This window comes from Lepidochelys kempii, chromosome 2 (assembly GCF_965140285.1).
Source record: "Lepidochelys kempii isolate rLepKem1 chromosome 2, rLepKem1.hap1, whole genome shotgun sequence".
NCBI classification, from domain to species: Eukaryota; Metazoa; Chordata; order Testudines; family Cheloniidae; genus Lepidochelys; species Lepidochelys kempii.
Window position 1 is genome coordinate 214,587,213 of NC_136381.1, and position 26,120 is coordinate 214,613,332.

Consider the following 26,120-nt stretch of genomic DNA (forward strand, 5'->3'; position numbering starts at 1 on the left):
CCTCAGCCGTTTTATTTTTAATTATATAGTGATATATTTAAAATAATACCACCAGGGTCACAACGCACATCCCAGAATTCATGCAGGAGGCATATTTTAAAACACAACCAAGCCGGGAAATCCACCTACCAATTGGGTGGGGGCGGTTGCTATAATGCAAAGGCTGCGATCCCCTAAACTCCAGTGGTTCCGGGGATCCCTGTTTGAAACTGCAGCGCTCCCAGCAGCCGACCCACTGCTCCACACAAACTATTCTTTCTGTGACACTGCACAACCAGGCAGCCACCTGCTTCATCACAGCCCGTGCAACAAGGGGCAGCGCAAGGCTGAGCCATTTATTTCCACCCCCCTGCAGGGCTGCCGTGCCCGGAGAGCTCCCACAACCACCACACGCAACAACCCACCCCAGCTCCAGAGGGGCCAGGCGGCTCGGTGCTGGACACAACTTGCGGACGATGGACACACGCCCCCCCAGCCAAACTCCCTCTCGCTTCCCCTGCCCGGGGCGGTGCCTCCCACCTCCCCTCACGCTTCTCCCTGCCAGCGGATCCCCCGCCGCCCTTACCTCCGGGGGCTGCCCGGCCGCAGGAGCGCACGCCGGCACGCAGCAGCCGCACACAACGAAGCGGCGAAGAACAGCGCCACCGAGCTACATTGGCGCGCCAGCGCTTCTCCCCGCTCCCCTGGGCCGTACCATCGGCCCGCTAACGCGCGGGGTGGGGGGGGGAGGATTGGAAGGGAGACGCCAGGACCCGACACCCCACGCGCGGGGCCTGGGCCCTCCTCCATGCTCAGCTCGCGCGGCCCTTTGTGCTCGGAAATCGAACCTCCTCCGTGCGCTGTGAGGGGTGGCCGCCGTCGCCGCCTTTACCTTGCCCCCCCCCCCTCCGCTGGAGGGGGAATGGTTGGGCCCCCAGCGGGGAATGGAGCTGCTCCGAGGGCTGGGGAGTAGCGGGCACGCGGGGGCGCTGCCGTGTCTGGCCCCGCCGCGAGGCCAGCGCGGGGCGCGGAGGCGGCGCCGCCATGGCTCCCCCCCGGAGAGGCGAGCTGAGCCCGGCCGAGAAGGCGCTGCTGGCGGTGATTGCCCAAGGTGAGGCTGCCGCTGGAGACGGGGGGCAGGGGGGGAGGCTTTAGCTGCTGAGCGCGGCCCGCCCGCCCGCTCGCCCCGGTGCTTGGACTGGGAGGCGGCGAGAGCCGGGCGGGGAGAGGCTCCTGCACTAGAGGCCGGGAGGAGCCCGGCAACCCCGCGAGCCCTCCGGCGCCCCGGGATCGCTGCAGAGCCAGGGGGCCGCTTGGCCCCGCGTTCGCTGGGCTGGGGGCGGGCTGAGCCGTACTACGGCGTTGGCGGCTGGTTCGCTCTGTGTTAACGGGGTCGGGGCCTGGGTCTGGCGCTGCCCCGGGGTGACTGTGGTTTGCCCGGGGAGAGCCGGGCATGGATAGTGCCGCTTTGATGCTCAGGTCTCTCGCCTCGCAGAGACCTGCCCTAGAAAGGGGGGTGTCTGTTTCCGCTTCCAGGGTCACTCCCGCTGCTGCAGCCCAGCTGCTCGCCGGGGCGGAGTAAACCCCAGTGGCTCCCGCAGGAAACACCAGCGGTCGATGGGGCTACTCACCGTTGTATTCCCAGGCAGGCTGGGAGCTGGGTCCGTGTCGCCCCCCAGCCCCCACAAAAGGCATTGCGGGAAGCAGTTGAAACACTCATCGCCTGCGCCCTGAAGGGCCGGGAGCTGCAGACCTTCCTGCCTCTCTCTCTTTCTCTGGCCCAGGCTGCAAACCCAACAGGTGTAGGTCACTGCAGCCCTATTTCCATAGCAAGCTCTCTGCTTGAGCAAGCAAGAGAAGAAACTAATCGGTTTCCCAGGGAACCAGCTGCCCTCTTCCCTGTTATTTTCCCTCTTGCTCGTTTTCCTCATACCCAGAGCCAGATTTAGGGGCACATGACTGCCTGGGGTGCCAGGCTTACGTGACGCTGGGCTCAGGGGTGCTGGTTTTTTTTGTCAGTGACAGAAGGGAAAATAGAATGTTTCAGGTATTCCGTATGTGGATTTATTTTTCACTAACCTAGACCTTTGTAGAATCTCATAGAACCTTCCACGCTTTCTGAGAACTACATTTTCCTCGAACATCCTACAATGTTGTTAGCCATGCGCTCGCAGGTATATAAGGGGCAGGGCATCGCCAGTCAGTCAGTGAGATATAAGACTGAATCACAATGGAGTGAGATATTGTGAACCTTGTTCTATTGTGTAATGGTGAAAGTGTACTTGTGTTTTAAGACTTGAAGAGTGTAAGTAGCAACTAATAAAGGACATATTTAATGAGACACCAGAGATATCTATCAAACCCCTAACTATGCAGCAATATAAAAGAAATACTATTACTAATTTTGCCATGCTTAACATGTAATATTTGATGACTTTCTAAGATTGAGGAACATAGAGTTTTGCACTCACTAATAGTATCTGTTTTCCCCTGTAAAAAATAAAAGATGCCCCCAAAGAAGCCTTCAGGAGCTCAATATAGGAAGTAAAAAGCTCAATTGCAATCTAGTTTGCAGCAAGGGGCAAATTTGATGGGAAAATATCTGAAACAGAACAACATAGACTGGACTTGAGTCCAGTAGTGACATCCCAGGGCAAAAGAAATTGAGCAAAGCATAAATGATGGGAAATCCTATTACTAAGAAATTAGCAGATTTATCTGAAGATAAGGAATGGAAATGTGAGGAAAGTGGTGGAGAATCGTCCAGTTTTCCTGGCCACATACAGGAGAGTGATGATAAAGAAGAATGTGGCTCACATGAAAAGGAGAGTAATGACAAAGAAAAATCTGGTTTACGTGAAAAGGAGAGAAATTATAAAGAAGAATCAGCCTAGCATGATAACAGAAACAGCCGTGAGAAAAATTGCACACCACAGATTGATACATCAGAGCCTGCTTTATGGCCGGCAATCCTAAACTCTGTAGATATTGATCATGCTGGGCCCGGCAAAATCGACGATAAGACGTTTCCAGTAAATGAGCAGTTCTCAAAGTCACACTGTGAAAAAGTACTTGAGAATGGTGAGAAACTGAATCTGCGTTAGTTAGTTTACTTGAAATTAACTGACAGTGTGTTCTGGTTTTGTTGCAAAATATTTGACAAGAATGCTAAATTGTGGCTTGTGCTTTCTGGGTACAGTTACTGGCATAATTTCGCTGATGCTCTGAAGCAACCCAGCCATTTTATGGCCTACTCCAAAAGGATGGAGGTCAAGTCCAGGCTCAAGCTGAATAAATGCACAGATGCAGAAAACCAGCCCATTAATAACGTAGAAACACAACACTGGAGGAACATGCTCAAGTGTCTGATCTCAATTATCCTGTTCCTTGCAATCAAATAATTAGTCACAGTGAAAAGTTGTCATTTACAGGAAGATTATTTGACAAGGAGGTCTGTATCCAAATGAACACTTTATCTGTTTCTGGTCTGTGGATGACTCCACTGGAAAAGGCCGAACAGAACTGTTTATGAACATTTTGAATAAGAATAAAATAAAGCTTCAGGATTGCCATGGCCAAGGCTATGACAATGGCATGAACATGAAGGTAAGAAACAGTGGCATCCAAGCAAGGATCCTTGCACTGAATCCAAGAGCTTTCTTCATGCCTTGTGGCTGTCATTCCCTCAGTCTGGTTGTCTCTGATGCAGTGTCATCTTCTTTAGATTCAGTATCTCTCTTCAGAGTAAAGCAAAGGATATTCATCCTGTTTTCACCATCAACTATCAGGTGGAAAATCCTCACAGACAGGGTTACAAATCTGACTGGGAAGCCTCTAAGTGACACTTTCTAGGAGAGCCGCATTGACAGCATAAGGCCAGTAAAGTACCAAGTGACTGATATTTACAACATCCTGATGGAACTGGTATGGTCGAGTAAAGCCAAGGCCGGAATCTGACACGAGGCACAAACCAGATCACTGACTTCAAATTTCTGGTCTCAGATGTGGTTTGGCACAATATCCTGTTCCAAGTAAACCTTGTAAACAAGGCATTACAAACTCAGTCAAAGGACATTGCGACCACCACTACTACTTTGATGAGAAGCTGTCTTGATTTTGCTGTGGCCTGCAGAGACAACAGATTTTAAGATGCTATCAGTGCCAAAGAAATGGTGGAAAACTTAGGAGTTGAGCCTGTATTCACCAGAAGAAGAGACAGTTTGGTTACGAAGGCAGAGATGACGCGACGGCAAGTTCAGAAGAAAAATTCAAGAGGGAGGTTTTTTTGTTGACACTGTTCGAGTGTCTATCGAAGAAAGGTTCGGACAAATAAAGCACCACGAAAAGTCCTGTGTTTTTTGGTATGACCTTAATAAGCTGCTGGAGGACAGGAAAACACTTTTGAACAACTGTATGGATGCCGACACATGGGGAATGTTTGGACGTCGATGATAACAACCTCTATGTTGAATTGGACAACATCCATCACATTTTGCCACACAGGAAGCACTCTCCATCCCAGGTTCTCCAATTCATTTATGATGCAGAGCTGAAGGACACTTTTCCTAATGTGTGGATAGCTTTGAGGATTCTGCTTATGCTGCCAGTCACAGTCGCAAGTGGAGCACAGCTTTTTGAAGCTCAGGTTCATTAAAACATATCTTCGATCGACGATGGCCGATGAAAGACTGATATCACTTGCTACTTCATTGCTTGAGAATGCCATTGGCCAGTCTTTTGATCTCTCTGACGCAGTGCTTCAGTTCATGAGGGCAAAGGCAAGAAAACTAAAACTTTTGAACTAAAGGACTAGGGTTAACATTCTAAGGCTATCACCTACTGTAACACTATTTAATGCTGGTCCACCCAATGTTGGTGCACAGTTCAATTTCTTGATAGTACATTTCAGTTATTCTTAAAATTAAATAGTTTCTATAAGCTTAGAGGAAATTAATTTTTTGTGTGCTTCTATAGGCAAGAATACAGATTTACATATCCTAGCATGCAAATTTATCATCTTATAAGACAGGGATAAAGCATGCACGCAAATCGTGCATCAAAGTCATGAAATGGGCTACAAATGCAATAAAAAATAAATTAACAAATGGAGGGGGAATGCCATTTGGTCTAGGGCTGGCCCTGCTCACACACTACTACTGCTCACAGGGATCCATGTGGGCGAACAGCTTTTTATACCTATTGGCGGTGACACAACAGTCACACAATGCTGGTTCCTTTCCGTCTTGTCCTAGCTCTACATGAAGGAACACAGTAATTCAGGTTCTGAATCAGCCCTGCCCCAGATTTAGAGAGGATTTACTATATTGTGTAGTTGGTAGGTGTGGGGATGCCTCTCTGCAAATTTTTACAGTTACACACAGATATTCTCCTGTTGTACACATTGCACTAGCATGTTTCCTGGCTAATATCTAAAGGGCTAATGGCTTATTTGTAGTGTGTTTCAGCATGTTAACTTCTCAAAAACACTTGCCATCAAATAATAGGATTGCTGGGCCCTTAATATTTTTCATCTGTTACTATCCTGCCCAAGGAAAATGACATCGTTTTTCACGCTGATCTGTGGCTATATAGGATCCAGATATGTAGTTTCCTGGATATACATATATGAAGATGACCTGAGGATGAGCCTGTTCTACAAATTGCTGATGTCTGCTTCCTTGTTTAGTTCCAGATGCTGATCACTTGCTATTCATAAACAGCAAGTGGAAGAGGGGCCTTAGGTTTTTGTTTGCCTGTTTGTTCTGCAGAGAGACTTTTGGAGGGAGGGGGACTATCTTGAAATATAGTAATTTTATTTTAATCTGCCTGTGACTTTTTAAAAGCCAGAACAGGAAATTATGTTTTTCTTTTGCCTAGTAGCAGATGAAAGTGCAGGAAAACTGATTTTACAAGGAAAATGGGGAAATTGACTATAACCAGGCTGAAGTCAAATGCACAAAGTAACCCAACTGAGTGTGATGGGAGGGGAAAGGAAACAGACTTTTTTCCTTCTAATTTCTGTCAGTTACAGTAATCTTCAGAATTACTGTTAGCAATAGTAAGCAAACAACTTGCAGATAGTCGACACTGTGATCGTGTTCATTTTTCTTGGAGGAGCACTATTTTCCAATTACTTTCAGTTTGCACAATTATAATTACTTAAAAATAAAACTTTAAGGCAAGTAAATATAATTTTAAAACTTTGCCATAAGAATATTAGCCACATCTTAAACATGGATAAGCTTTAAAATATTTTCATCCCATTCTCGTTATAAGTGTAAGCAGTGATGGAAGGTTCTGTGCTCAGGCAACGTGAAGTCCATAGCCATAACATTGTTTACAGTTACATTCCAATTATATCTGGAAGACTTGAATTTTAGGGTAGGTGGGTTGGTTTGTTTTTTGGCCAGGGTAGAAAGGGGTTTTGCAAATGTAAACCAAAAAAAAGAGTAAATTATAAATCATTCTTCATTCTGACCAACAAAGATTTAAAAGCACAGTAATATCTCTCAATCAAATTAATATTAAAAGTTATTGGGAGAAGGATGTTAGTCATTTGTTAAGACTTTTTGACATCTACAGGTACATTTATATACAATACCTTAAAACATTTCCTCTGTATTTATTTACCAAGTCAGAGCTGTCCTGATGCAACTTATGAAAAAAGATATATTAATTTCCCAAGCTCAAGTTTATAGAATAGGCTAATTGCTTCACATAAGCAATTTTCTTTATTCATAGAATCATAGAACTGGAAGGGACCTCGAGCAGTCTAGTCCAGTCCCCTGCACTCGTGGCAGGACTAATTATCTTTCTAGACCATTCCTGACGGGTTTGTCTAACCTGCTCTTAAAAATCCCCAATGATGGAGATTCCACAACCTCCCTAGGCAATTTATTCCAGTGCTTAACCACCCTGACAGGAAGTTTTTCCTACTGTCCAACCTAAACCTCCCTTGCTGCAGTTTAAGCCCATTGCTTCTTGTCCTATCCTCAGATGTTAAGAAAAACAATTTTTCTTCCTCCTCCTTGTAACAGCCTTTTACGTACTTGAAAACTCTTATCATGTACCCTCTCAGTCTTCTCTTTTCCAGACTAAACAAACCCAGTTTTTTTCTATCTTCCCTCGTAGGTCATGTTTCCTAGACCTTCAATCGTTTTTGTTGCTCTTCTCTGAACTCTCTCCAATTTCTCCACATCCTTCCTGAAATATGGCGCCCAGAACTGGACACGGTACTCCAGTTGAGGCCTAATCAGAGCAGAGAAGAGCAGAAGAATTACTTCTTGTGTCTTGCTTACAACACTCCTTTTAATACATCCCAGAACAATGTTTGCTTTCTTTGCAACAGCGTTACACTGTTGACTAATATTTATCTTTTGGTCCACTATGACCCCCAGATCCCTTTCCGCAGTTCTCCTTCCTGGGCAGTCATTTCCCATTAATGCAAGTCTTCTAATTACGGTACTCTATATTGATTTTGAAACTTCTTGGCTTTTAGCTTCTTTTTCTTTTTAGCTTTTTTTAGCTTTTTAGCTTTTTTTTCCTCTTTCTTTTAGCTTATTATTCATCCCTGAGTTTCTTCATGCTTGGTAACTTGACAAATTTAGTCTGAGTATTTCATTTAAAATCAGAAATAGAAAGATTTTGCATTGCTTTGATTCTTCATTTCCTCCCTTTTAGCCCCTTACTTTTAATGGAACACCATTTTATTTTATTTTTAACTTTTTTTTTTTTTTTTTTTTTTTTTTTTTTAGGAAACACTGAAGAAGCTGGAAGGCTCTTGGGCAGCAAGAATGTCCGTGTCAATTGCTTGGATGAGGTACAACAAAACTTCTAAATTAAAAGTATCTTAGTGGGTCTAACAAGGAGAAGTATCCAGTTAGAAATCTATTTAGAGGTTCTGCACGCTTCCAAGGAGCTAAATAACTATTATTTAGCACATAGGAAGTGGCAGACTTCTAAATAGCTTTTCAACCTGCAGCTATTAGTAAGCCTCTGAACTACTCTTAATCTATAAAAATATTTCAGAGGATTAATATCTTTAAGCTTAGATACAGTATGTGTTCTCTCTCAAATTCTGCACAGGTTTTGTTCACAGGTGTAATGGTATAACACAAAGCCCACAAAGAGTTTATAATCTGTATTTCCTATTGCAATTCTTCCAAATTTTAATTCTGAAAGAAGTCATGCTATCACAGGTTATCCCTGCATCTTCAAGCAAATTCTGAATTATTGGATAACTGTGCCATCAAAACAACGGTGCTTTGCCCCACAGCATGCAAGCTGGCTGACTAAGGAGCCAGTGGCATTGACTAGCTCAGAAGTGGGTACAGTCCTCTTTAAGGGCAGGGAGGGAGGAGAGAGGACAGTACAGAAGTCTCAAGAACCAACACAGACCAATTAATATGCAACATGTTAGTCTAGGGTTACCATACATCTGGGTTTTCCTGGACACAGCCTCTTTTTGAGCTTCCTTTCTCTGTCCAGGCAGATTTTTCAAATAAAAGGAAATATCCAGGGTTTTTGCAGAGGAGACAAACTGCAGCTCAGAAAGAGCCCCGATTGGTCCCTCCCCTGCATCTGCAGCTGATTGGTCAATTCCCCTGCAAGCCACAGATGCCAGATCTCGCCCACCCAGGCCCCAACTTCCAGGTCTGGGGAGGGGGTCCTGCAGGGAGGTGCTGAGTGACGGCTGTTGCTGCATCCTGGGCTTGCACCAGCCGCCCTGCTACCACGACAGGTACCCCCTCTTACCTCAGCTCTCCCCCACTGTAGCAGGGTCCTCTTTTTTGGGAACCTGAAATATGGTAACCCTGTGTTAGTGCATGTTAGAAATCATACCGTGTAGAGTGCATTACCCCTAGACATTGTCCAAGTCTAAGCTACACTCCCTTTTCTGCCAACCGCCCCAAAAAAACCCTTAAGTCCAAAAACTATACGACAGTTTTAATCAGATATCTGCTCCCAAGGATTATTATGCAGGATGTTAGTTCTTATCTATATTTGGCCCAATGCAGTTGTGGGGGGTGTCAAGGTTTCTGGATGCTTTCTTGAGAAATGATTGTTAAGGCTACAATTTAGTCACGGTTATTTTTAGTAAAAGTCATGGGCAGTAAACAAAAATTCACAGCCTGTGACCTGTCCATGACTCGTACTATATACCCCTGACTAAATCTTGGGTGCTCTTGGGGCAAGTGGCAGCCCGGGGGTGCCACAGGGGCTCTGGAGCTGGGGGGCACCTCAGGGCAGGGCGGGGGGGGACCAGCGCGTGGCCTGGGACACCCCCCCCTTCTGCTATGCGGGGGTGGCAGGCTCCCTACTGGCTCTGCATGGCAGCATGTTCCTAGGCAGAGGCATAGCCAGGGGTCTCCACACACTGCCTCTGCCCTGAGCACCAGCTCTGCAGCTCCCATTGGCTGGGAACCATGGGCAATGGGAGCTGCAGGTGCAGACAACACGAGAGCCCCCTGGTCCCTCTGCTTGGAGCCGAGGGAGGGGCATGTCACCAGTTCCAGGGTAAGCATTGCCCAGAGCCCTCACCCCCTCCCATGCTTCAACCTGCAGCCCCAAGCCCCCTCCCCTCCCACACCCAAACTCCTGCGCTGCTGCATGGTGGGGCGTGGTGGCCTGAGACTACCCCAGCAGCAGCCAGTGCAGCTGGCCCAGGGGCTGCCCAAGCTGCTCAGGGGCCCCTGGGCCAGCCATGTCAGCCACTGCAGAAGTCAGAGAGTTCCCGGAATCCGTGACCTCCTTGACAGACTCGCAGCCTTAATGATCATATGCTTACTGTTGACCCTACTGCATAGCATTAGACACCGTCCCCCAGACTGCACGTTTCCTTTCTGTCTCCGTTTGTACCAAGAGGGAGGCAACAAGCTAGACTGAGCTGGCTGCATCCACACAGCTGTCTAAACTCAATCTAGATCCATTACAAAATGGAGACTGTCCCTTCCAGACACTTTCATTTAGAAACTGTGACTCACTAAAATGCATTCCTCTCAATTCTCCAGTATTAGGAGGGGGTACACTGCCATACCTCATACTCTCAATTAGAAGTGTTTGTAATTTTCATTCACTTTTCAATCAAGGTCAGGTTATAGTCCTCACAACAAGTCATCCTGGTTGCTAAGGTTTCCCTTAAGATTAGGCTAGAATGGGGAAGTATACACTAACGTAGCTACATAGGTGTAGTTGCATCAGTACAAACCCCTAACGCAGACACAGTGAACCATTTACTACAGCTTACCCCTTTTTTTGCACTAGTGAAGTGGGTTTACAGAAGTGGTTAGAACCCATATAACTACACTGATGTAGTTAACCAGAGAAGTTCTAGGGAAAAACCTTCAGCTACTGGCTGAAACTTTCCCTCATATTTTTGGTATTGTGAATAGGTGGCGAGTGGGAGGGAGGAGGGGTAATAAAGTTACAACTCCATCAATTATAATTAAGAATTGACAGCATGACTTTCACAGTTGGGTGTCGATAAATCTTGGTAGTAGAAAGACTGAGAGGAGCCTGAACTAAATATTCTTACTCCCACATGTATGCAATGGAAAAAACTTTCATTTGCCAACCTAGGAGGCTGGCAACTTTCCTAGGTTTATAGGGTATAATCTGTGTTTAACACTAAGTACATGTAGAGATCTTTGGCAAATGGTGATAGGTATTTTTGTTTTTTGAAGACTGAATTGCATGGTAATAGTACAGAATAAAAGAATAAACCAGTGTAACGAATGAGTGTGAAATCCATTATACATATAGTCCTTTTACCCAACACTTTGCTTTATGGTTTGGTTTTGTTAACCCACACGTCAGATGAGGCATTGTACATGGGTATGTAATTACCAGGTGGGAGTCTTGACCAGTACAAAGATCCATAAATGTAATTACCACAAGTGCATATATTTCTTTCTTGGTTCTTCTCTCATTAGCATGGCATGACCCCTTTAATGCATGCAGCATACAAAGGGAAAGTTGACATGTGCAGGTTGCTTTTGCGGCATGGAGCGGATGTTAACTGCAATGAACACGAGCATGGATATACTGCCTTGATGTTTGCTGGACTCTCAGGTAAACTCTTTCCAAATCTGTATTTTCAAATTTTTATAATACTGCTATCTGGACGACAGGCCTGTGAACAGGTTGCAATAGTTCATAATTCAGGACGCTGCCTTAGGATGGAATAATGAAAAGATGTTATTACTTAAGGAATGGGTGGGTCTGTGTAACTGCAGAAGTGCTAGTACAACCCAGTATGCAGGAAAGATGCTGTTGACTCATTTTGTCCTATATTAAGTTGATTTGCTCATCTATTTGAGGCATATGCTATATAATTCCTACGGTGTAGGGAGGAATACTGCCGTACTTAGTCCTGGAGCCTTAAAATTCCATCTGTCGTGCAATGATTTCCCTGCACAGCAGCATGAATTCTGTTTAATTACATTGAGTTCCTATGAAAGACACTCCCTTTCTGAAGGACGGGTGGATTTTTAAGACTCCCCAACTGTAGCTTTTAATAAGCAATGCCATTTTAATATTTCTGAGGCGTGTCAAATTCAGTCTTCCTGTTCAAATAATGGCTGCAAGCAGATTGTAGTTCCCCTGAATGTGTTCAGCGAAACTTTGGCAAGGGATAGATCCCTCACCCAATTTCCTTTCTCTAGGGATTGATCACTAACAGGTCACTGTGTGTATCTGATTCTTGAACTTTGAGCTCCATTTGTTATTTGTCACTGGTTATATGGCATTGTTTCTGTTCCCTGATTTAGATGAGCAATAATTCTCTTAGAATCAGGAAAAGGGCTTTAAATCTCTGAATGAGGGGTAGAAGATAAGGATTAGGGAAGTTTGACTCTTTTTAAACTTCTTCCTTTCTGGGTCACTCAGATCTTTCCCAAAGCATAATTCCTAGAGACATTAATATAAACTCTTAGCTAGGTGTGGAGACATTAATGTAAGATATTAGTTAGATGTAGAGTAAAAAATCAATGGCCCACAATCTCCAGTATGAATACTCCTGGATGTTAATTTTCAAATTTTCAATCTTTGAGCTCAAAAAGAATGTGAGCCCAACTGAAGCAGTGTCACTCTAAAATTAGAGCAAATGCAAGAAACATTTATATTCTTTTCTCCTTTGTAGTCACACCACCCTAGTCAGCACTCCCACAAAAACAGAAAGTAAAGGAAGAGCACACCTGGAAAATAGAACCAACAAGCCTGGTCACAAGTGTCTTTATTAGTCTCCCTGAAGGGCACCAGTTAAGTGATATAATTTTGCCATCAAATTTAGCTTCATCTTACTTATTTGATATTTATCCCAGCCTGAACACCTAGTTCCCATTGGGAAGAAAGGAACAATCCGTTCTCTGCTCTACGCTTTGGCTCCATAATAGTACTGAATTTGTTCTTCTCTTAGAAGACAGGATGCTGTAGTAGTGCTGTCAAGCTAGAATAGCGGGCCTTGCATCTATATTGCTACCCACTGTGGGGTCAAATCTTGGCATAGAGAGATACCACTGAATTCAGTGAGAATTGAACATGCATAAGTTAGGGAAGAATCTGATCCTGAGAGTGTGAATTTTTGTTCCTTCGGTTTTGCAAATAAGAGAAAAATACTGCTGGCTCTTTAATCCACTGTTTTAAACCAAGGACATCAAGGATTTGTTGTGTCAATGTTGTCCCTTTTAGGTCTTGAAGTTCAATCTGAAATTAGCTACTGGTCTTCTCAAATTATGTGCATCTACAAAAGACAAAACTCTGTTATGTCTTTTCTCTTCAAATACAGGCAGCAAAGAAATTACCTGGATGATGTTAGAGGCTGGAGCAGAGACTGATGTTGTCAACTCTGTGGGAAGGACAGCAGCTCAGATGGCTGCCTTTGTGGGTAAATTGAAATTATCTCCTAATTTTCCCCAGGGCCATAAGATTATATGGTTTGGTGGATTAAACGGTTTATTCTTGGAGGAACATTACTTCACATTTCTTCATTAATTGATTAAAAACAGGATCAAATTTTATCCCATGTCTCCTCCTATATGAGTGAGCAGTCAGTCATTTTCATTCTCAACAACGTTACAACATCTATGATCCTCCATTCTGCTGAAATCTGCAAAGATAGTTGCTGCTGTGCTAAAAGTGTATAAATTACACTGAGTCATCACTTTTCAAACCATAAGACAGACTGTGAAGTTCTTAAGATGTTTGAAGCAAAGGTATGTGTTTCAGGTTTAAGGCAACATCTGCTAGTCCAAATAGACCCTACAGTAACTCCTCACTTAACGTCCTCCCGGTTAACATTGTTTCGCTATTAGGTCACTGACCTATTAGAGAACATACCCCTTTGAAGTCCTGCATTGTTCCCTTATAACATTGTTTGGCTCCCCCTGTCTCCGCCCGCCCGGTGCTCCTGCCAGGGACCAGATCCAGGCACGGGGGCTTGCCCCACTCCGCCCGCCCAGCGGAACGGGGCAAGCCCCCATGACCCCACCCTGATCCCCGGCTGGAATGGCCAGCAGGCGGAGTGGAGCAAGCCCCCAGTCTCCGACTCTGCTACACCCCTGCCTCAACCTAGCTTCACAATCATTATTGGTGAGTACAGTATTAAATTGTTTGTTTAAAATTATTTAAAACTTATTCTGCATATGTATATAATGTTTTTTGTCTGACCAAAAAAATTTCCCTGGAACCTAATCTTCCCCCCCTCCCCCCCATTTACATTAATTCTTACGGGGAAATTGGATTCGCTTAACATTGTTTTGCTTAAACATCATTTTTCAAGAACATGTGCTAAACCAGCTCATGTGGGGATGGGGGGGGGGAGGAGTAATAACGAAATTACATTTTCACTCTTAATGACTTTTTTTGTTGTTCAAGGTCAACATGATTGCGTAACCATCATCAACAACTTCTTTCCACGGGAAAGGCTAGACTACTACACTAAACCACAAGGACTAGATAAAGAACCAAAACTGCCAGTGAAGTTTGCTGGGCCTCTTCACAAAATTATTACTACTACAAACTTGCATCCTGTTAAGGTGCAGTAATGGGTACATCTTCTTTATTGGCATAGGACCAGATTCTGTAACTCTTGTGTTGAGAATTATTTTATTGATAAGGGGATTACTTGCAAAATAAGGTGATCTTTGAAATGAGAAGGCATGGCAGAATCGGCCCATAATTAAGAACATTAAATCTGAGATATCAAACTAAATGGTATTATTGCATACTGTGGTTTATACTTCATGCTCATGCAAGACACCATGAGATTTAGTATGGTACAGGTAAGTCAAGAACTGAGTTCACATCTCTGGTCAGAGAGGTTCATGCTCTTGAAATAAATGCTTAAACCTATTTTACATGTCCTTCATTCTTTTAGTGGAAAATTCAGGCAACATCCAGTCTTAATGCTAACTCACCGTTCTTTCAATTAATGTGTGTCACAGCAGATGTCTTCTTACTACTTTTTTTCTTTAATCACTATTTCATTGCAGTAATGTCTGCTGCTGCAACTTATGAACATATGTGCTATACCTTACGGCTTATTTCTATGTGTAGCTCAGGAAATAAGTAGCCTTAAATTCTTACAGCTTGCCATTGAAAGCTAGCATTTGTCAGCTATCGCCAATCTGAGATACCATAGTTTCCATCTGTATTTAAAATAAGAAATAGTTCAGGTACCATTGTGGTATCTATGGCATGTGGAAGCAGGTAATTATGTACAGCATTACTTAAGAGTAGCAACTTGGGCACCTGTCTTTGAAAGTGTTTAGTTCAATATATGAACAGTCTATTTACTACACTCTAGGCTTACTTTAGGCTAGCTCCAGAGTGGTAAACTTATATCATGCAATGCCATCTTGTACATGCACCTCAGAGAGGGGGATGTTGGGCCAGGGTAATCATTATAGTGTTTGGAGATAATGGTTACACTGTAAATGATTTTAATTCTTGATGCAACTTTCCTTTTTTAGATCTGTTTGCAGTTATTGACCAGTCTTAGGGCAGGTCTGTACTCGAAGCGCTACATTGGTACTGCTGCACCACGCCTAGTGAAGATGCGCTATGCCTACGGAAGAACGCTCTCCTGCGGGCATAATTACTTCATCTCTGTGAGAGGTGGAAGGAATGTCAGCAGGAGAGGGTCTCCCACCAACATTGTACCAGTGTGGACAGCACTTAGATTGCTGTAAATTGTGTTGCTCAGGGGGGTGTAGTCCTGCCCTTAGTTTTGAAAGTCTTGGATGGTAACTATGAATTACAGTATATTTATTACTCAGTAATATGCTCCATTAGCAAAGGAAGGGGAGCACAACATAGGAAGAGAAAACAGACTAAAAAATGGAAGAACATCAGAAGCCCTACTAAAGTTAGCTATTTTCATCCATCTAACCTATATGCTTTAACTCACATGCTTAAAGGAAAAAAAGAGTTCCTCATTACATTAAACTCTCTTCACTGTTCCCTGTAGATTGTGCTGCTGGTCAAAGAGAACCCCCTCTTGGCAGAAGTAGAAGCACTGCTGAAATGCTACAGGGTGTTGGATCTGATTTGTGAGAAATGCATGAAGCAGAGAGATATGAATGAAGTACTGGCTATTAAAATGCACTATATCAGTTGCATCTTCCAGAAATGTATTAATTTTCTCAAAGAGCGAGAGGATAAACTGGATGGATTAATCAAAAGGTATGCATTTATACAGAATTTAAAAGGAGTCTGAAGGTCTATACATGAATTTTATACATATAAAAATAATGCATCTATTGGGATGAAGTGGAGCTGGAGCATTGGTTAGTTGGGCTTTTGTGGTTTAAAAACTACCAAGATTAAATTGCATTGTTTGAAAGACTCCAATTTAACATTGTCCAGGGGAGCCCTGATCCGTTACCACTCGTATACAAAAGGCATCCAGTAGTCATTACTCCTGGGGGAATTCTGCACCACTGTGCAATGCAGAATTTTGTAGAAATTAATGTTGTGTGTGCAGAATTTCCTTTTTTCCCCACAGAAATGGGCTGCAGAAATGTTGGCCGCCCCTAGGGGCTGCTGGACCCAGCAGAACCCAGCTCACAAACAGAAGACAAGGCTGTTCGGGGGAGGTAACTGGAGGGTTCCCAGCAGCTGCACTTCCCAGCACAACCTGAAGGAAGGAGGCAGCATGCAGGAAACTCCGTACAAACCCAGAACCCAGCATCATGCTGTTTTGTTTTTTTTTTCCCTCTGGATCCCTGGGCTCTAGGAGAATAGGGGATGCAAGTGTTTGGGCTGGGGGGGACCGTGGCTGGGCTCTGGGGTGGTGGCAGGGGGCAGAGAAACAGGAACTAGGATGTTATAGGGGTGGCTACAACTCTCTACTCCTGGGGGAATTTTTTGGTGTCTCTCTATTCAGACATACCTGCTGACAGGTATTTTGAAATAAATTACCAAAATAATTGAAACTGGTGTGATTATATAGTGCTATTTTGACAAATAAAATTTCCAGAATTTTAAAATGTGTGCAAAAATTTTAATTTTTTGGTGCAGAATTCCTCCAGGAGTCACTCATGCAGTGCAAAGAAGGGTGCAGTCATCAGCACTGAATAACTGATAGGGCACATGGCTGGGTGGGTTAGACTGGCTTGGCCAGGGTCCTGAATGCCCTTGAGCACTAGAAAGGTAGGTGGTGCGTGCGTGTGTGGAAGAGTGATGCAAGCTACACTTTCAAATGTATAGCGAAGGTCACCTTTGAGCATTTTGCTATCTACTCCACTCTGCTCCCTAGCATAGACTTTGGCAGACATAAAGCAAAAGTCCTATTTAAAGCCAGTGGAATTTTTGCTTCTAAGCCAGTTGGGTTTGTAAATCTTGGGTGGGGTTTTCAAAAGTGCCAACAGGCTATTTTGATTTAAGAGCTTAACTTTCGATGGTGTTGAGCATCTGGAGTTCCCACTGACTTCAATGGATGTGTAGGTGCTTCTGAAAACTGGGTTATAAATGAAGCAAATAATCCTGTCTCTAAAATATTAAAATCAATTAATATAGCAGTGATTCAAGAATTAAGAGGATAAATAAGGGAAAAGACGAGATAAAATAGCTTAATGAAGTCAGGACAATAATGTGGTATTACTAATAGAATTTTAAACAAGAACTGTGCCTCCATGTCTTATAATTTAAAACAAAGCAAAGTCTCTCTAATAAGCTGTATGTCTGCCATTGCTGATATTGGGCTAGATAGTTGAAACATAATGGGTCTAGGTTTCCAAAACTTAGCTGTAATTATTATTTAATACTTCAGAATTGTTGTGTAATTACATACAAAGAGCTTCATTTGCATTTTTAACTTCACTGTGATTTTGACACTACAGAATTTACTTTGAATCTGAATTTTAGCATAAAGTTGCCGTATGAGGAAGGAAGCCAGGGGACAGCAGAATGAATAACACCTTGGACCATGCTTGTTAGTAAACGCTAATCATAAGCTGCTAGTGGATTTTCATTTAACTTTTGCTTTAAAAATTTCAGTCTATTGAAAGGCAGAGATACAGATGGTTTTCCTGTGTATCAAGAGAAGCTTATCAGAGAGTGCATTCGAAAGTTTCCTTACTGTGAAGCTACCCTGCTCCAGCAGCTGGTGAGAAGTATTGCTCCTGTTGAAATTGTAAGTGTCTCTCATGAAGCAAATAAGTGCTATTTTATAAACAGATTAACTTAGATATCCCACATAGTAAAAATCCTGATATTCAATTGAATTTAACATGTCTTTTTGTCCCTTGACTTATGTCCTCTAGGATGCAAAAGTTTTGAATGTCCCCTGAGATATTTTTAAAAAATTGGGATTCTAGGGAATTCTTCTGTATCAAATACAGTAGAAGTTCTCATTCCTGACAATTGGGTTTCCTCTAGTTTCTGTTTCCCTACTGTGGCTTTGACTGTGGATCATTATTAAAAATCTTCACATCAGAAAACTAGAGCATTTGGGTAGGAGGGGGGAGAGACACTCTCCCTGTTTCTCTTTGCAAAACTCACTCCATAAATTCAGTGGTGTTAGATAGCTTAAGAGCCTTCTCCTGCACTTGGGCAAAACAGCAAGGGGTGGAAGGACTGCAGGATCTCCTGGGACTCTTGCAGTCATTATTTCCAGTGGGCCAGAAGTGGGTGGCAGTAAGTGATGGTAACTTGGAAGAAAAGCATCTTTTTGAAGCTGCCTTTATGAGCAGAAGAAGCAAAATGAACAGCTGTTGGTGTCCAGTGCCATGAATGCCTAGTAAGAAAACTAACTTTACATCTTCGCATATGTGTCTGATAGGAGACTATCTTTAAAGAGTATTTTAATTGGCTTATAATAAATCTTGTACAAGAGACTTATTTTTCAGAGGAAAGCACATCAGATCTATTTCTGAAAGCTATGCGGTACGTGTGTTAAGATTGGGATGATGATTAATTTTGTGACATGACTGTTATACACTATAATGAATTAAAAATATCCTTCATCTTACAGGGATCCGATAAATGGGACTGTTCTGTAGTTTAATTCCTGCAGTAGTCATCTGTACAATTTATCAAGATCAGAACAAAAGGCAGCACAATGATTTGAATGTTCATACACTGTCTCACACTGTTTAAGGCATGCTTACAGTAAACACTTTTTTTTTCCAGGTTTCTTCTACTTTTTTTTTTCTATTCCTGGCAATCTCCTCGTCCCCTACCAACGCCCTTCAAAGAAATCTGTTTTGTTGCACAGGCTTTGACACTTTGGGGTGTATCTATAAAGCTCTAGAAGAATCTATGCTATCAGTTACATTTGTCCAGGAGTACTTGATCTTAGGCATGCACAATTATGCAGATTCAGTATGAGAAAAACCCAGCCTCTTGTGTAGCAATTACCATCTTTCTCAGATGATTTTAATGGTTTTAGATTTGTTTTTGAGCTAGAACAACTTGTTTGGTTCTTCAACCACGCCCCCAGTGTTAGCATCATTCCAAGAAAGGATTCTTAACACTTTCATAACATTACCAAAGGTAGCATATAGTGATGGCTACTGCTTGTACTTTTTGAAGGAGAAGGATGTCTGCACATTTTATCTAGTATTTTAAAGATTCCAAGTTGCAAATATTCAGTCTGGAATATTTGAAGACATGGGGCACTCCAGTATGTCAGTGCCAAGAGAAACGTCTCTCTCGGGCCAGCACAGACACTAGTTTGCACAATCCTGCTGCATATTATTTACAAACTGCCAACCCTAAGTGAAAAGAATATCACAAAGTACAGTTCATTAATTCATCCAACAAATACATTAAAAGGATGTTTTAATTATGACACAACTAAAACAATGGAACATCACATATGTTCTCTGATATCAGGACACATGGGCATATCTGTGAAATAAAATGAAGTGGTGCCCCATTATGCAAAGATACTGGAGAACTTTTTCACTAGATGCCGCAAATGGGAGTCAATACAACAAAAAATGTACATGTTAATTTCAGCAGCATTAGATACAGGAACAATATCCATTGTTTCCAAGTGGGGAAAGAACCTCAACAGGGAAAGACATACTCTTTTAACGTTTCTTCAAGCAGTGGCACATAAGTGTTTAAAAAAAATCCATGGGAAAAAGCTTTTTATTTATAGGCTCACAAAGGACACTTTATAGTAAGTGCAGGGGTTACAAGAAGAAAATATTCAATGTGACATTAAGTCCCTTGTGCTCTACCTAAATCCACATTTAATTCTAAAGTGGTACTGGTAGATACAGTTTTTCAACTGTAAATATGCTTCATCAGAAGCATAGCTGCTCCTGTGTTTGTGTAGTATTATTATCCTTTAGGGCTAATGCTGCCCAAGACTAATGGTGCACAGCTGCCCTTGAAGTCATCAGGTGTTGTGCATGTTTAGCCAAGGGTAGAATTTGGCCCTTTGTATCATAGACTTACTGGACCAGCTACATTATTTTGAAAGCTACTATAAAAGCTCTGAAATCCTGGCCATCAGTGTTTTCGCAGATCACATGGTGCAAAGGAATGGTGAGGGAGGATTTTGCACATCCACTACTTTCTAAAGTGATGGCAGGATGAGAATGTGGGTTTAAATATTAATTCTAAACTGGTTAGCCTAAAACTGGATTCAGGCTTCTAAGATGAAATAAAATAATTTCTATCCCCCTTCATTAGAAACTGCAGACTAGACACATATTCAGCTGTAGCTTAGGTTTAAGTGTAATGAATTATAGTAGTGGAGGATCCTGCATTACAGCTGCGTTCACATGATTAGTTTTCTGTTCCTGTTGCTGCTATAGAAACGTCAGTGAAAATGCATAGAGCCACCAGGCTTCTTGCTCTTAAGTTACAAATTGCCAAAACTTCGTGCTAAATGTACATGTCATATTTCTGCAGTCCTTAAATTATGTTTTTTCTCCTCCTTATTGCCTAATCTTTTCCCCTTCCCTCAGGGCTCTGATCCTACTGCTTTCTCTGTACTTACACAAGCTATTACTGGCCAAGTGGGCTTTGTGGATGCTGAATTCTGTACAACCTGTGGGGAAAAGGAAGCAGACAAAAGATGTTCCGTATGTAAAATGGTAAGAGACTGTCGTTGAAGTTTAAAAAATTTAATGCCACTGGAAGTTGAAGATAGACAAATTCAGACTGGAAATAAGGCACAATTTTTAATGGTGAGACTAATTAACTATTGGAATAATTTACCAAGGGTTGGGGTAGATTCTTCATCAGTGACCATTTTTTAAATCACGATCAGATGTTTTTCTAAAAGATATGCTCTTGAAATTATTTTGGGAAGTTCTCTGGCCTGTGCTATACAGGAGGTCATACTAGACGATCACAACAGATGATCCTTTCTGGCCTTGTAATCTGTGAATATATTACTGCCAGTCTGGAAAAGGAAGGTTACTTACCAGTAATTGTAGCTCTTTGAGAAATGCCCCTGTATGTTCAGACTCAGGAGATACAAAGCACCTTCTTATGGTGCAGGTATCTTGAATCCAAGAAGTAAGAATATTTAAAGCCCCAAATAAGACACTCTGGGTTAGAGGGTGGAGTTACAATACATTTTGGATTTTCTAAATTAATTACAATAGAACAATAGTTTCGTTTCTGATATAATGTATAGAACACCCATACTGTGTGACCTTAACTGTTTATAATTGTAATTTAAAAGAAGTACTCTTAGGTTACATAACATACTGTTCCAATATCCTGATTAAGTTTGCAGCTTTAGCTCCCCATAAAGTTAAACGATTGTAGTGCCCTGTTATATGAAGGTGAAGTAATGGCTCTGGAAACTTTCAGGTTATTTATTGTGACCAGAACTGCCAGAAAATACACTGGTTTACCCACAAAAAAGTTTGTAAGACGCTGAAGGAGGCTCATGAGAAGCAAGAGCTAGAAGCTGCCAAAGAAAAACGGAGACAAGAAAAAAAGCAAGAGAGAGGTTAGGATCAACAGTTTGCTAACTAAAATTAATCCTGCACTAACAAATTCTACTACAAGAAGCAAAAGTAAATTCTGTTACTGCACGTACTAAGGGAGGTTTAAGAGACTGTCTTGGTTGGTAGAAAAAAATGGCAGTAATTGTTGGAATGCTTGACTTCTTACTTGTGAAAGCATAACTTTGTATCCAATAACAGAAATACACATGACTCTTGAGTACAATAGGGCACCAGGAATTCTAACTTTACTGTTTCAAAATCTTAAAGCTCTGATCAAAAAAATACCCCAAATCCTAAACTAGAAGACCAAGTGACAAGTTGAATAATAAAAACAAAACAGCCAACCACACACTAACCCACTGTCCAAAAGGTTAACTCAGAAGTTAATTCTTTGCTATATTGTGGGTATGGGGAGAGGAACAAGGAAGTCTTGTGTGAGTACGTATGGGGGTGGCTATTTGGTTGTTTTGGGTTCTTTCCTTACAATCACTAACAAAATGACAAACTCTGAAGATCATACAACAGAGTAAAAATGCCTAACACCCTTCCTCCAAAATAATTTTTCTGTATGTAATTCAAAGGAAAGTCTTTGAAGTAGAGTACATGCTCATTCTCACTTCCTGTCTCTTAGCACCCCTTTCCCATTTTATTATCACCATTTTATATGTTTTAACTTTATTGTCAGCAATTACAAAATACAGGAGCCATGTCATGCTTGCCTTACTCACAGGAGAGTAGCTCTGAAAATACTACTGCAGGGCAGTTATTAGTATATCAGGAAACAACTCCACCTGGTGACCATCTCATGTAAAATTTAAGGAGCCAAAATGGGCTTTTTTAATCACTCTGACCCCTAAGTAGACTTCCATTTCCCTTTATAAATCAGGGTCTCTAATGCCCCAACCACTTAATTTGGACATGCCAAATATACTTATGCTTTTCCCCAAAACCCCTTTTGGAAAGTCTAAGTATAACATGTGGCTCCTTTCAGCCTGGTCAAACAATAAAGGTCAGGATAGCTTATTCTAACCAACTTTTTTGGCTTCAGTTTGATTTTTAATAGACAGAGGTTCTCTGGTACATCTAACAACCTCTTATGCAAACCTGCATTTGCCACTTTTCTCACAAAACCTCCTTAGTTCTTTTTTAAGTTGCAGAATTATTTCTTGGAGTCAGCAAGTCATGCTCTGGTTTTCCATTCCTTGACATACCAGGTTATTGGATTAGAATAACTTTGAAATGAAAGTTTGATTGAGTATGGCACTAAGTTGACCTATTCACCTAGTATCATAATAGCGTGTGCCAGTTCCTGCAGTCATAACAGAGGCAAAATTAATTATTAAAGAGAGAGCATCATGGGAAGCTTTGTCCGAGTCAGGTACCCAGGATTGTTTCCAACGTAACCTAACATCTCCTTAGGCCAGGGGTGGGCACATTTTTTGGCCTGAGGGCCACATCTGGGTATGGAAATTGTGTGGTGAGCTATGAATGCTCATGAAATTGTGGGGTGGGTTGGAGTGCGGGAGGGGGTGAGGCCTCCGGCTGGGGGGTGTGGGCTCTGGGGTGGGGCCAGAAATGAGGAGTTCAGGGTGTGGGAAGGGACTCTGGGCTGGGGCAGGGGGTTGCAGTGTTTGGGGGTGAGGGCTCCAGTTGGGGGGTGCAGGCTCTGGGGTGGGGCTGGGGATGAGGAGTTGGGGTGCAGGAGGGTGCTCTCAGCTGGGACTGAGGGGGATCAGGGCTGGGGCAGGGGGTTGGGGCGCAGTAGGGGGTCGGGGGGGCAGGCTCCGGGCAGCACTTACCTCAAGCAGCTCCCAGAAGCAGCAGCATGTCCGCCTACGGCTCCTAAGCAGAGGCACAGCCAGGCGGCTCTGCATGCTGCCCTGTCCACAGGCGCTTCCCCTGCAGCTCCCATTGGCTGCAGTTCCCGGCCAATGGGAGCTATGTGCTTGGGGCTGGGACCCTCTGGCTGGCTCTACACATAGGAGCCGGCGGAAGAACTTGCCGCTGCTTCCGGGAGCCACACAGAGTGGGGCAAGCCCTGGACTCTACTCCCCAGTGGGAACTCGAGGGCCGGATTAAAAGGTCTGGAGGTCCAGATGTGGCCCCCAGGTCGTAGTTCGCTCACCCCTGCTTAGACACCCTAAGCAAAAAGTGCTTTGCTCACCCCTGCTTAGACAGAACTCCCGTGTCTGAGGTCTCTTAACGTAGTCCTGCTTCGTTATTACGTTTAGAAGAATAAATATTAGGAAACTTGTTGATAGCAGGGTGAATAAACTTCTCAGTGAAACAAAGAGAAAGTACCTGCCAAATTCAGCCTTAAGAATAACTATGCCGCTTCTTGTGTGGGTGTTGATGAGATTTGTGAGATGTGTATGTCTTTTTTTGTTAGATGAAGCACAAGCAGCTGATCCTAGTTCCACAAATGAAGAACAGTCAGACCCTCACCCAGGAGCTACCAAAGAAGTGGATCTAAGTCATGCAGTTGACAGAACAGAGGAACGTGTGCTTAACAATGAGCCAGCAGCCCCACAACCTCGTCCTGACAATCAGTCTGAAAGTGAGACTAGCTTAGCTGACATTGCTGTGCAAAAAGTTCAAGAAGCTGAGGAGTAAGATGATGGTGGGCAGAGGACAAGTGTCTTCACTGAAGTCCCTGTACTTCAATGTCATGAAGCATATTCTAAATTCAATATGTTTATAGCCCTCACTGCATAGCATATGCAAGACTTCCTGTGTGAGATAACATATGTCTATTTTTTCCTGAGTTAAGAAATAGGCTAGTATAATCACATACTTTCGAGCCCATTGTAGGTTGTCAAGACAAGTCATTTATACACTGGTCAATACTATATTTGCATATATCCCTCTGGTTGTATCTACAGTAAGTGTAGTAAACCTATGAATATCTGTGGAAAATGAGCCACTTGCTAGTGAAATGGGAAAATATTCAAATCACTTGGATTATCCTTGTTTTCAAAAATTAAAATCCTACATATACTAAATTAAAGATTTCTCTCCACGTGCAATAAAGGTGAAGCTGAGAGAGGCTTATGAAGTCATATGGAAGTTTAGCAGTTAAATTGCTTTACAACTGTTCACATCTTTTTTTTTTTTGAGTCTTCATCTGGATTCTGAACACTCTTCACTGTTCTTTACTGTGATGAGTTAGTTTCCACTATTGGTGCACAGCAATATATAATTTGTCTGTTTTGTGACAATTTTCATTAAATGATACTGCTGACCCAGTTGTCTCAAGTGGACTGTGAAATGTATCTTTCAAATAAATTACTTATTTGTTCAAAGAGACAAGACAAGTGAGGTGATATCTTTTATTGGACCAATTTCTGTTGGTGGAAGAGACAAGCTTTTGAGTTTCACAGAGCTCTTCTTTGGGTGTGGGACAAGTTGCTAGGGATAAGTGGCTCACTGATGCTCTAGGAGACCACTTCAAGTGAAGTGGGCAATTATTTCTTTAAAGATATTCAAGTCTATCACAGACCAATGAAAAGATTAGACCCAAGTTTTTAATATTAAACATTTACATTGACTAGAGTTTCAGAGTAGCAGCCGTGTTAGTCTATATTCGCAAAAAGAAAAGGAGTACTTGTGGCACCTTAGAGACTAACTGATTTATTTGAGCATAAGCTTTCGTGAGCTACAGCTCACTTCATCGGCTGCATTCAAGATAGTTTCTAAATTCAGTTTTAAGGAAAAGGTTTCCTTTCTAGTTTCCTTTCTAGTACACTGAGATTTTATGTTTATGAAATATTTGCTAAGCATTGACCACATGCTTGATGGCCATACAAGACAAAAGGGTGACGTCCTGGCCCCACTGAAGCCAATGGGAAAATTCCCAGTCACCCTTGATTCTGTCACCCTTATATTTGATGAGTGGTACAGTATGTCATGAAATCAGTGGGACAGTTCACAAAGTAACAGGTTTTAGAGGGGTAGCCGTGTTAGTCTGTATCAATAAAAACGAGGAGTCCTTGTGGCACCTTAGAGACTAACAAATTTATTTGGGCATAAGCTTTTGTGGGATATAACCCACTTCATCAGATGCATGGAGTGGAAAATACAGTAAGCAGGTATAAATATACAGCATGTGAAAAGATAAGAGTTGCCTTACCAAGGTGAGGGGGTCACCCCTTCTTCTCAGCTGTTGGGAATGGGCCACATCCACCCTAATTGAATTGGCCTCGTTAGCACTGACCCTGACCCCCCCTCTTCCCCCCCCCCACTTGGTGAGGGGCTACTTCTGTGGCTCAAAAAAATTTTAGTCTCCAGGGCTGGAAAAATAAGAGATTACTACTTAGAGCAGAATTTCAAAAGAATCTAAGGGCAGGTCTACACTACACCAGGATTGATGTTCTGAGATCTGTCCACCAGTGGTCGATTTTCTCCCATTGACCACCTGTGATGTAGAGTATGTATGATGTACCCTGCGGTAACTCAACCTAAGGTACAGCAACTCCAGCTATGTGAATAACGTAGCTGGAGTTGCGTAGGTCAACTTACCATGGTAGTTTGGACACAGCCTAGAGGAGTTAAGTGCCCAAGTACTATTGAGTTTAAATGGGATTTGGATGCCTAACTTCCTTGGGCACATCTGAAAATCCCAGTTTTTGAATCCTGTTAACTGCCTTTTAAAATGATTGTTATGGAACTTTTTATAACCCAGTTTTATCTTTCACTCTGCCAGCCAAACTTTCTTCCTGCTTC

The 26,120-nt window shown here is 42.7% G+C and overlaps 2 protein-coding genes across 7 annotated transcripts in view; one reads left to right on the forward strand and one right to left on the reverse strand.

The window, feature by feature from the left end:
- The window catches only part of BZW2 (basic leucine zipper and W2 domains 2), a 77,614-nt gene extending 75,861 nt beyond the window's left edge, over positions 1-1,753 (reverse strand). The window contains exon 1 of one of the 4 annotated variants that reach the window (XM_073333787.2): positions 1,611-1,753. In XM_073333787.2, coding sequence (XP_073189888.1) covers positions 1,611-1,699 — 89 coding nt within the window. In that variant the 5' untranslated portion in view covers positions 1,700-1,753. Of the gene's footprint in view, positions 1-565; positions 1,107-1,610 lie in introns of those variants that run through there. The other 3 variants (XM_073333789.2, XM_073333790.1, XM_078851774.1) reach the window with 3 other exon arrangements.
- ANKMY2 (ankyrin repeat and MYND domain containing 2) lies at positions 800-24,975 on the forward strand. 3 transcript variants are annotated; one of them, XM_073333796.2, is made up of 10 exons: positions 800-1,090; positions 7,734-7,798; positions 10,911-11,049; positions 12,764-12,862; positions 13,852-14,012; positions 15,446-15,660; positions 17,476-17,611; positions 20,403-20,531; positions 21,259-21,400; positions 23,788-24,975. In XM_073333796.2, the coding sequence occupies exons 1-10, from the start codon at positions 1,024-1,026 to the stop codon at positions 24,009-24,011; spliced, it is 1,377 nt and encodes a 458-aa protein (XP_073189897.1). In that variant the 5' UTR covers positions 800-1,023; the 3' UTR covers positions 24,012-24,975. The 3 variants fall into 3 exon arrangements, with proteins under 3 accessions (XP_073189897.1, XP_073189898.1, XP_078707901.1); XM_073333797.2 differs by lacking the exon at positions 800-1,090 and adding an exon at positions 8,467-8,719; XM_078851775.1 differs by lacking the exon at positions 800-1,090 and adding an exon at positions 8,471-8,719 and having other exon boundaries at positions 7,757-7,798.
- The last annotated feature ends 1,145 nt before the right edge of the window (positions 24,976-26,120 follow it).

Coding starts and splice junctions, on each gene's coding strand:
- ANKMY2 (XM_073333796.2), top strand. CDS start 1,024: ATGGCTCCCCCCCGGAGAGGCGAGCTGAGCCCGGCCGAGAAGGCGCTG. Junction 12,863..13,851: donor TCAGATGGCTGCCTTTGTGG/GTAAATTGAAAT, acceptor TTGTTGTTCAAG/GTCAACATGATTGCGTAACC. Junction 17,612..20,402: donor GTATTGCTCCTGTTGAAATT/GTAAGTGTCTCT, acceptor CCCTTCCCTCAG/GGCTCTGATCCTACTGCTTT.